The sequence below is a fragment of the Perca flavescens genome, chromosome 4 (assembly GCF_004354835.1).
Source record: "Perca flavescens isolate YP-PL-M2 chromosome 4, PFLA_1.0, whole genome shotgun sequence".
NCBI classification, from domain to species: domain Eukaryota; kingdom Metazoa; phylum Chordata; class Actinopteri; order Perciformes; family Percidae; genus Perca; species Perca flavescens.
The window spans coordinates 8750857-8762929 of NC_041334.1; the positions used below are offsets into that span (position 1 = coordinate 8750857).

Here is a 12073-nt window from a genome sequence, read left to right on the forward strand (position 1 = left end):
CTATGGAAATAGGATGATACATTTTTTTCCCTATGGGAGGCAGCAATGTGCCGTAAACTCCAGTGACTGCCGGAAACAGGAACGTGCGTGTACTAGTTGGCCGCCGGTTGTAGTCTTTGAGCTGTGTACATTGGTTTAGTGGTTTATGTGCAACTTTTTGGCCAAGAAACAGGAGACGTGAGGCTTTGTCGCCAGACTCGCCACTAACATTAGTTGGGTGTGTCCGCACCGCTGGAGCGAAGGCTTTCGCCTCTTTAGCTGCGTGAAAGTATCTGCGGAAGTAAGCAGCAGTGAACTGTCTTGCTCGTGTTCCTTTGTTGTGGCGTGCCTCTGTACGTGCGTCATGTCGTCATGTATCCCCCCCCTCTCCCCACCCCCTCTCTCTCCGGACTCCGGACAGACCTCCGACATGGCCCCGTGAATCAACACATGGCGGCTAGCAGCAGCCATGAACAAAAAAGCGACCACCACCAAAAACTGACGATGCTTTAAAATAGCAGCCTTGCTTCGTTTCTTTCGAAATTAATATTCCACCTCGTGCCATATTCAGAGCTCCCCAGCCTGCTGTCGATCCCTGTCAGGGGGTGGGGGGGAGAGGTGCACCGCAACCCACTTCGGTTTAATTTCGCTGTCAAGTGTCCGTCTTCCTCAACATGGGTGTCCTGGGTTTCCAAGAATACATTGAAAAGCATTGCCCCAGCGCTGTGGTGCCGGTGGAGCTCCAGAAGCTTGCCCGGGGAAGTATGGTTGGAGGTGGCCGGCAGAGATCACCTCAGAGTCCACTAAGGCTGCTGGTGGACGCCGAGAACTGCCTCCACCGGCTCTACGGAGGCTTCTACACCGACTGGGTCAGCGGGGGCCAGTGGAACCACATGCTGGGCTACCTGGCCGCCCTCTCCAAGGCCTGCTTCAACGGCAACATAAAGCTCACGGTGTGCTTCAATGGCGCCCTGGAGAAAGGCCGTCTTCACGAGTGGGTCAAGCGGCAGGTGAACGAGAGGCAGACCTCCCAGCAGATCATCAGCCACGTCCAGAACAAGGGCACTCCACCGCCCAAAGTCTGGTTCCTTCCTCCCGTGTGCATGGCCCACTGCATCCGACTGGCGCTCCTCAGGTTCCGCGTCGGGGTGAGTGAAAACTCGGCCTGGCAGTGCCTGTTGAGCTGAGCCACTCTGGACCACCGCCGGCATAAGTTAGCAGGCTCTCTGGTTAGCCTGCTAGCTGCCCACCATGTCATCACTGCCAACTTCACCCATGATAAAAGCTGCTTCCACCCTCGGCCAAGTGAATCACTGTGCCTGTAGGAGTGTGAGCGGTGGAGTCAGTGGCCTGCTTTTTAGTACCTAACTCGTTCTGATTCTGTGACATTACCTCAGACTACTCTGTGATTCTTTGATCAATAATCAAACTGACTCCCTGAACTTACCAGTACAGAGATTCTGAAGGGGAAGTCCTGCTGGAACATACAAACAATATTACTAATGCTGAAACGAGAACCCAATTTAACAGCATATTGTTATTATTATTTATCATGTTAGTACTTTTCTTTTTAAACAAATAAAAGCCCCAAATTCACTTATCATAGTCTGTCAAATACAAAAATATAATATGCTGGTTTTCTAAGATAGTAAATGGACTATCTTTGGGCTGGTTAGACATAATGATTCATTTGAAAACACCCCCTTTAGCTCTGATAAATTGTGATTGCCAATAAATTGTGATTGCCAACCTTCACTATTGACTGACCTTTTACAGACCTTAATGATTTTTGCAGAATACAACCGGCAGATTATTGGTATTGCAAATAATTAGTTACAGTCCCTAAATGTTACCTATGCAGGAACACTACAAAGTAGAGATATTCATATAGTTACCTTCAGTTAAAAAAAAAAAGCGTGCTTCATATTCTGCACGCAGCATGATTTGTTCACATCTTTGCACAAGTTTCATGGAAAATTCAGGGACGCTCCGATCCACCGTACGGCACAGATACTGCCCTTATTAAGTAGACTGGATAATGGTCAGATGCCTAATCCACAAACAGGTGTCCATCCTCAGTAAATACTACAGATGTATTTTATCAATACCACCTAAATGTTGTGTTTCTTTCAGTCCGTAACATTCATTGTGTCAGGGCATAACATAAAGATGATCCCAATGAGTTCCATGCAGTGTGCTATACATTATATTTTACTTTATTACTTCATGCATTCATGTGTTTTGTTGAAGAATATTGTGAGTTGGGTTTAATTTTTTCAAAGTTCCCTTAGCCTTTGGAATTAAAATAGCCCCACATCATCACATACCCTTCACCACACCTAGAGATTGGCATGGGGTACTTTCCATAAAATCATCTCTCAATGCAAATCAAACCAGCTATTAGGCTAACTGACATAAAACCATGCCCTAGGTATGGTGAAGGGTATGTCATGATGTGGGGCTATTTTAATTCCAAAGTCCAAGGGAACTTTATCAGGATGCATAGTATCCTGGCTACATGAAATAACTGGCCTTTTAAAAATAAAAGTCTGCCTTCCTCTATAGGAATTTAACATAGGGATGTGTATACTTATGCCCCCTGTATTTTAAGGAAGAACATTTATTTATTTACGATAAATTATTCATTCACAAAGAAAATTGGTGTCCTTAAAGGTTCTAATTTTTTTAATTAAGACATTAAGATCCATTTGGGTTCATAAAGTTATGAGCACCACTGTATGTGGTAAATCCTGTATATGGTGTTAGTATTCATATAATGCTGTTTTCAGGTTCTTTGGTCACATACTCTGGATAAAAGTTTACATGTATAGACTATCATTAAAGCCTGTTATTTGTCTGGACTCTGGAGTATCAGCTGTGTCGGGCTTATTCTCTAAGAGCAGCTAAAACAAAGCTGCACCTGGTTTGTCGCCCTGTTTCTGTCCTAAACACTACATCTATGTAGAGGTTTATTTTGAGCCTTAACCATTTAAAGCCTAATTGTGCTGGCTCCTCCTAAGGTTGTCCAGAGCATCGAGGACCACCACCTGGAAGTGATAGCCTTATGCAGGGAGAACGGCTTCCACGGCCTGGTGGCCTATGACTCTGACTACGCTCTGTGCAACATCCCATACTACTTCAGCGCCCACGCCCTCAAACTGAGCCGCAACGGCAAAAGCCTCACCACCAGCCAGTACCTGATGCACGAAGTGGCTCGGCAGCTCCATCTCAACCCAAATCGTTTTGTCATTTTTGCGTCACTTTTAGGTAAGTGTGACACTCTGGGAAGAATCTAAAGGGAGGGGATAGTTTAAATGAGGCTGATGTGCAGTTGTGTGTATTCTTTTTAATTTTATTTTTATAGGAAATCACATATTGCCTGATGAAGACTTGGCTGCCTTTCACTGGAGCTTACTTGGTCCAGAGCATCCATTAGCATCTTTAAAGGTAAATATTTAAATGATGTTTATGTCTTTGTAATCCAGTCTAATTGAAGTGGGCTGTGAGTTTTGTGTGTGTGTGAATGACAGTCGCAGTGGAACAATGGTTCCGCACATAGTGCTACTATTTCTCCGAAAACCACAATTGTCATTCACTTTGTCAAACGAGAAGAGTTTAATTTAACCCTTTAACCAATCACTAACCCAAGGAAGTGCAGTATCGAGTGTGAGCTCTTGAGATGTACAGACGGCAGATGGCAGAGATCTTTAACAGGGGTTCAGGGACCCCTAAGGGGTCCTCAGAGATACTGCAGGGTACCACCAAATTGTTAGTTTTTTTGAAAGTTTTAAAAAAAGCAAAACTGAAATGTCTTGTGTGACATATTATTAGCACACATACATTTGTGAATGACAGGCTTACTGGCCTATAGGTAAGGTAGCCATCCACAGATCCAGTTCATCCTAAAGATTTACTGCGCCACATGTTTAACATTGAAACCTGATTTATAAAATCATGGCAACAATTATTTTAATAGCTAAGTATTCTAATGTATTAAAAAGGTGTGTATAGGCTTTAGGCCTACCTACATGTTATTGTAGGCCCAGTTTAATATGCATCTTAATTTTATACAATATATGTAGTAGAGTGTCCCTGCACAGTCTCTCTTTCAATTAAGGGGTCCTTGGTTTAAAAAACGTTGAAAATCTGTGATCTACGGGACAAGTGTATAAGTAGTGTGTTATGTACACACTGTGTGGTGAATTGAGAGGAGACCCCTACTAACTGTTACACCGCAGAACAGCATGCTGGGTACAGCTCTCTCTGTTGCTCGCTACAGTACATCCAAGAAGAGATGAAGACAGTGAGGACAGTGATTTTTACATTGTAGCACGCTGAAACATTGCGACAAGCAACTATGTCAGTTGTATTGCTCAGGCAGGGGTGTCGGACTGGGGGGGGGGGAAAGGGGACTGAGTACCGAGGGCCCAAAAATATGCTGGAATGAATAGCTGTGTAGAAAATACCTTTCTACAGGGCCCAGAATGTTGTGCTACCCCCCTGTGTTCAGGACCCAAGGAAGTGCAGTGTCAAGTTGTCTGGGTTAGCGGAAGCAACAGGAGCAACAGCGGAAGGCCAATCAATTGTCACGTTTCAGACAGACCCATTTCCAATGGGCACTGTACTAGTGCGGTTTAAAGCAGCATCAACTGCTTTTTTATTACTAGATTATACTAGATAATTGCTGGCTGAGAATTCTCTGACAAAATTATCGACAACAAGTCCAAATGTGCCACCTTCTATGCAGAGGTCCGGTCACTGTTGATGATAAATGTAGTCGTTTGAAGCAATTACTTCCTCAGTGCGTGCTGTATTGACTGAGAAAACTGAGTTCACTTGCTAGTGGAGCCTCGCCTTCATGAAGCCAAAATCTCCCTGATACGGGCACTGCCATCTTGTAATTTTGGAGCCAAAGTCTGCGCAATCAGGCAGTGGAGCCACGGTATCAAAGTCTCATCATAAATACCTATACTTACTTATGAACAAAATAGTTTGCGGTGTGGGTGTGTGTGTGAGATGCATTTAAAGTGTGATATATATTTTTAGTTTTCTTTGATTTAACTTATGTAAAGTGTCTGAGTACCTTGAAAAGTGCTCTATCAATATAAGTTATTATTGTTATCATGTGCCAAACTCCAAGCGAATTGCAGCATTTTGAAAAGGATGTTGCTGGACACACTGCCATGGGGAGTTGTATTGTAAACCTGAGTGGTTGTGTGTTGTCAGGTGCGTGCCCACCAGCTTGTGCTCCCACCCTGTGACGTTGTAATCCAGGCTGTGGCCGACTACGTGTGCAACATCCCAGACATCACCGACCTGGAGGCTGTTGCTAAGGACATCTTCAAGCACTCGCAGGTATGTAAACTCGAGCTGTGCTAGTGCTGACCCATAAATCATATTTCCATCGTCACAGCGATGTGGACATGCGCAATAAATGCATGGAAAAACCTGTTGTAACCCGGGTAGAAACTGTAGTATTAATCCATGCTGCAGCCTCTGTCCTGCTCTGGGTCGCAGCTGAACACACACACACACACACACACACACACACACACACACACACACACACACACACAGTTCGATAATTCTGGTGTTGAGTTCAAATATGAACTCAACACCTTTCTCCAGAATCACAGAGTCCACCTTTTTAATTGACAAAGACTGAGATGTTTTCTTCTTTTGTGGTATGTTCTGACCGCTCCGTGTGTATTCATCCTATTTCATGTTTTTCTTTTAGACGTGCACTGATGACAAAGTCATCCGCTTCAAGAAGGCAGTGGAGTACTACTCAGTGGCCAGCCAGCCCTATCACTTCCCTCCGCAGTCAGGTGGGTCTGTTGCTTTGTTTATAGACACATTTGGTCTTCATTGACCTGGCTAGTTTCTTTTCTTTAGAAAGTGTGCCTTTAGACTGCTGGTCATGTCCATACAAAAAGGCTTTTTTAAGCCCTATTCACACAGGACTAGTATTACCTTCAGCAAACTAACCTGTAGTAATTTGTATAAAATTGCGAGAGCGTCTGTGATCTTAATCCTGTGTGGATCTGCCATGTCTGTAATTTGTCAGGGAAGAATTCCACCACCATATTTTGCCAAACACAGATGTGTGATAATATTAATCGTGTGTGAATCGGCATCTCTTTGATTCAGGGTCGTATTGGCTGCGTTGGCGATCATAAATGAAAGTTTTGACAGAGCCTTGACGTTATATGTGGGGGATAATGTCAGTAAGACAAGATACTTTATTATACAATAAATAGATCCGACCACACAATCTGATTGGTCAACTAGGCATTTAGAACGCGCTCATATCAGCATGACAGCACACCCAGAGCCATTTGAGCACACCTGGCGCATCACTTAAAATATCACTCCGCCATTTCTCTGTCAACATTATGGAGTTGCATTAAAAAACTGCTTAAACACATTTGTATTTATGTTAGTAATGCAGGAACCACAGTGGAACATACAAAAGCTCCCCAACCAGTATATAAAGTAAAATTAGTAAAAGTAAAATTTCAGAAGATATCTTAGTCACAACAAGATTGAGCTAGTTTTGTGTTCATATGTGCGGTAATTATTCAGTTTGGGAAGTCCCACGATCTCTACAAAGCTAACGTTAGCTTAAGTTAGCTGCTGACTAACGTTTTACAGGCACAGGAAATTATCTCTGGTGTTTGAAGTTCGTGGACGTTTAGTATCTAAATCTATCCATTGAAAAAATATTTTTCTAAGTTTTAACAGGATAGAGCTAGCAAAGCAGTTTGGGGTTTGTATTTGCGCTAATTATTCAGTTTGGGAAATTCCACGATCTCAACAAAGCTAACATTAGCTTAAGTTGACTGGCTGATTAAACAGGGAGGGACTAGAAATTGGCTCTGTTGCTTTTTATTCATTTTGAGAGCGAAATGCCCCACAATATGAATACAGTTTTATTATAACTTTTATTTTGTTGGTAACCGTTGTTGTATAATTGCAATATTACACTCAAGGGTTTAGTGATGCTTACGAACCTCGGTCCTAGCCGCATCACTGTCGTGCCAACAATGACGTTAAATCAAACCCTCTTGTGTGATATTGCTTAATTAATCCCACACAGGGCAAATTCCTTTTACAGCAGCTCAAAAGAAAAATTCACATATGTCAAAATAACACAAATACACATTAAATAGACATAGGAAAAATATACAAAAAGTATTATAAGAAATAGAAGTAATAGTAATAATAGAGGGCAGACGAGAACAGAGCTAGCCCTCTTCACCAGTCTGTTGAGACTTTTTCTGTCCCTCTAAATTTGAGTAACATACAGGGCCCTATTTTAACGATCTAAGCGCTCGGCGGGAAGCGCCTGGCGCAGCTGCATTTAGGCCGTGTACGAATCCACTTTTGCGGCGGAAGAAAGGGTCTGTGTGCCGGGCGCATGGTTCAAAAGGGTTGTTGTTTGTTCAAAAAGTGTCTTAATTAATCATAGGTGTGTTTTTGGTGTATCATGCAATAAACCAATCAGAGTCATCTCCCATTCCCTTTAAACGCCAGATCGCGTTTGTGCATTGCCATTATGATCGCAGATTTGCAGCGTAATATATATATATGTTTTTTAACTCTCCTGCATGATTGTGTGCTGCAGCGCGTCCTTGTGTGTGTAACATAAGCCTAGGAGCATTTTACTAATTTGCTGTTAAAATAACTATGAAATGCTGCGTTGACTTTAGACCAGGTTTTGCTGCCTCAAGATAGAAATACGCCCAGAATGCACCTGAACACACCTCCCTATAAGACCAGCACGCCCATGGGCGCAGGTGCATTTTCTATTTAAACGATGTGGGCGCTGGACGGGAAATTCAACACGGTCTTAAACTAGCAAAGACACTTGCGTCGGGCTTTGCGCTGTGCTGCTCCGGGTGCAAGATAGGGCCCAGAGACTTTGCTTATCCTGTCACGGAACAAAGGGCCGCAGGGCGGAGTCAAACCCACGGCCGCTGCGTTGAGGAGTAAACCTCTATATATGGGCGCCTGCTCTACCAGGTGAGCTACCCAGGCGCCCAGCGGGGGGAGAGAATTTCCAAATCACGTCCCCTGGTAATAGTCCCGTGCGAATAGACCTTTTTCACGGCAGACATTTGACATGTCATAGTAGGAAAAGCACAGGTGTATTCAAAACCATTAATGATGGCTGCATTCCAATTAGGAGAGGCCCTGGTATTGTGCATGCTGACTCACTGAAATAGCTTACTGGGACACTTGATGGAGTTGAGCCATCGTTAAGGTTATCAGTTTCAGCTGTGCTTTTCCTACTATGAGAAGTCAAAATGTCTGCTGTGAAAAAGGTCCATAGGGCTTTACACGTAAAACGCCGATGTTAATTCATTTAATTGTGGCCTTGTTAACCTTCTAAGCAACAGCTGTGGAAATGGGTGATGGGACAGAAATGTGTGTACTCCCCTACATATCATGATTTTAGTCAAATGGGAGATTCAGAACCACAGATGTATATACGCAGACTGATGATGATGATCAGAAGGTTCTGTTGAAGTGCTTTAAAAGCTTGAGTGTAGGGCTGCTCGATTATGGAAAAAAAAACTAATCGCGATTATTCCGGTCAATATTGAAATCACGATAATTTGACACGATTACTCATTAACTTCTGGAAAGATGTTGCAATTATTGAACTTAAAAAACAGTGGAAAAAGTTAAATAAATCAACAGTAAAAAAAACATACATCTGTGAAATTTGCCTTAATACTTTTTCTATTTAAACTTTATTTTTTCATTCAGAACACGAGATAAAATAAGAGTTTACTTGCAAAACGTAATGAGCTAAATCAGGGGTTCTCAACCTTTTGCAAGCTGGGCCCCCCCCAAAGCTGGTCCATTGCACTTGGGCCCCCCCTCCAATTTCTTGGCGAAATGTCTGATAAACGTAGCCTCAAATCATCCTCGATTTGTGCACGATTGCGGTATTTCGTTTTGAGTGCAGTCATTTCGGAGAATCCTGCCTCACACAAATATGCCGACGCGAAAGGGAGGAGAATCTTCAAGGTGACATCACAGAGTTGAGAGTATTCCTGCATCAATGCTGCCCAGAATGACGAAAGAGGGCAGGAGGTCAGTGGCATAACTAGCCAACACCGGGCCCCTATGCAGGATTATCAAGGCGGGCCCCCCCCCCTACTACAGCACGTGATGACGTAGGGCTGGGCGATATGGACCAAAAGTCATATCCCGATATATTTTGGCTGAATATCGATATACGATATATATCCCGATATTGTTTTCTGCAAAGTGAGAGCAAATGTTCAGTCAAAGCCAAAATCAAATATGACATGTCACAAGTAGTTTCATAGAAACAGTTGCAAAATCAAATAAATAATAAACCGGTTTCTTCACCTGGTTCATGATTAAATGCTCAGCTGTTCAAATAATAAAATGTAAACCTAAATACTGTATAACAGGAGTACCTTTTTTGAAATCAAAGCTCCATATTTGTGATTCGTTCCAAAGGTCAATTAAGCTTTTGATATTAATATAATCTACTTTGTTCAAAATGTAATGCCTCATGCCTGTAAGCCTAGGTTTATAGTCCCATTCTTCCACTTGATACTGCTTCCACTTAAGTAAACTAAAAGATGAACTATCGACTACAAAACAAAGAAACTAATTAATGTGTTAATACAAAGAATATTTATTATGATCGGTTCACAGATCTGAGTTCAAACGGAAACTTCACCCTTCTGAACTAAGAGTTTCTGCTTCAAGGTGAAGTTTAAAACAGACTGAAATGTCCAGGCTCTTTCCTCCACTATTTATTTCTGTATGTATTTATGCGTTACATGTAATTTTAACGGGCACTGAGCTCCAGATCCTGCAGCCGCAGGCGGTCTCTGCTGCCCCCCTGTAGCTTCTCTCCGTCCGCCTGCTGCCGGCAAACTTATTGGAACTTTCCGCCGATATCGACATACAGGTCGTCCTGGACTACGTGTAAGATCCTACCGATCACCACTCTGTCTTTGGCTGGTCCGATTTGGATCAGCGGGGACCGGCGCAGCAGCGAGGCAAAGCTGTGTTTTTCCCGGGGAAGAGACGCTGCGGCCGGCCACGGAGCTCTCCGCCTCCCCGCTGCCGGAGCTCAGATTGCTGGTCAAGGCGGCATACATAATCATAAAACACATTGTCACCTGTTAAATGTTATTCATTGCGGTTTGTTCTTTTCATTTCCTCTATCGAACATAATTAAGCAGTACAAAAGTCCGGCATCTTTAGCGTTGATCTGAATGCTTCGGACCCCTGTTCCAAGATGGCGGCGGTTTTGACGTATGTTTAGAACCTCAAGGCGACATCTGTGTATATATCTATGGGAGCAAGGATCACATTTGAACTATATCGATATATGCGATATGGTCTAATTCCATATCTCATTTAAAAATATATCGATATATTTTTTATATCGATATATCGCCCAGCCCTATGATGACGGCGCAATGTCTACGAGTAGGCTACCATGAATAGGACAGGATAGGATCATAGAGACACAGCATATAAGAGATGAGATGACTGACAAAATCAGGAGTAGCCTACACGCACCACAACAACAACAAAAACACTGGTGAATGTTGACCATAACACATGAAAAAACACACAAGGGCAGTCCCTCCACGATTTCACGGCCTTTTTTTGAGATTGTTGCGGCCCAAAATGCCTGATTTCACGGGAGCTTTTGTTAAAAATTGCGATAAAAGTTGTGGTGTCTTTTGTATGTGTGTTGCAATGAAGTTGCAGAAGACAGTGAAAGGTGCAAAAAAAGTTGCAATTTTTCTTTTTTATAGTTCTTTAAAAATATAAAGGAAACTTGTTTTGGGGAGAATAATAATTAGTACTATTAATTAATTACTCTGTGCTGAGATTTCTTAGGGAACCTTAAAAGGCTCGGGATGCTGCAAATGTTTGTATAATAGGAAAATGGCTGGTGGATTTATGACAAAAAATAATAATTTATTGGATGAATCAAATATGAACATATCTGTCACTGTCAGTGGCTTGTTGATCACATTGTTAGTTAATGTCCTATCCTGGCCACAAACACAAACACACACACACACACGGTTTGATAAAGTACTTATTGGACTTTAACTTATTATTAATACACTATGTATTAATTCAATTTCAATCTTAATGGATGACTGTTCTGTACAGTAGGCTGTCCAACACTCTCTACGTTCACACTGCAAGCTTTAGTGCTCAATTCAGATTTATTGCTCACAACTTGCTGTGAACATTATTTTTAAAATGTGAAAATGATATTCCAGTGTGAACTGGTCACAGTCCTGAACTGACCTGCATGCACAAAAGAACAGTGACAAAGACGTCGCCAAACGACCGACCAATCAGCGTTGGTTTTGAGGCGGGTTTAGGTGGGACGCAACGAGAAGCGACTGTTCAGTCTAAACAACATGGCAGCTTCCACGGATGAGATGAGCGTAGCTATCGCGCAAGTTTTATCCAAATTTAGAAAGTATTCCTTCATTGAAAAAAGAGCAAAAAACGGCACTGGAGGCTTTTCTCTGAGGGGAAAAAAAAGATGCTCTTCTCCCGACTGGTTTCGGCAAGAGTTTGATCAGCCTGTTTAAGTTTAAATGCAGTTTTCAATAAATTGCCTACTCTCTATTTTTTGTTTCTTGCTCCTGTTTCTTCTTTTGGCATTTTGAAGCAGTACTTACAACCCGGTTATGATCCACTAGTGCGAAATGCGAAAAAACTTGCAATGTTTCCCCAGGTCTTAAGATTTTGTTCAAGAGTGTATGACACTAATGAGAAGACGGAAAATCAACTCACCATGATAAGAAAACACTGAGCAAAAAGTAGGAAAGTAGGAAAGCTGAACCTCAGCTACAATCCCCTTTACAGTGTGTAAGCCTTCTGGTCCTGTTTGATAACTACAGCTCTGTACAGCAGGTCCAGTCTCTATGCTGAAATATTTGTGCGTTTGTTTTACAGTCAGACCAAAACCAATGGGAGTGTCTGCCGCGGTGCCGTTTCCAAAAACTCTCACCATTCCACAGGTGCTGCCTGTAAAACAGGAGGTAAGACCGGAAAGCTT

The 12073-nt window shown here is 42.6% G+C and overlaps 1 protein-coding gene across 1 annotated transcript in view; it reads left to right on the forward strand.

The window, feature by feature from the left end:
• Positions 1-241: 241 nt before the first annotated feature.
• LOC114554228 (constitutive coactivator of PPAR-gamma-like protein 1 homolog) overlaps positions 242-12073 on the forward strand; it is a 35389-nt gene continuing 23557 nt past the window's right edge. The window contains exons 1-6 of the mRNA XM_028575925.1: positions 242-1127; positions 3000-3246; positions 3344-3426; positions 5206-5334; positions 5717-5807; positions 11971-12056. Coding sequence (XP_028431726.1) covers positions 654-1127; positions 3000-3246; positions 3344-3426; positions 5206-5334; positions 5717-5807; positions 11971-12056 — 1110 coding nt within the window. The 5' untranslated portion in view covers positions 242-653. The remainder of the gene's footprint in view (positions 1128-2999; positions 3247-3343; positions 3427-5205; positions 5335-5716; positions 5808-11970; positions 12057-12073) is intronic.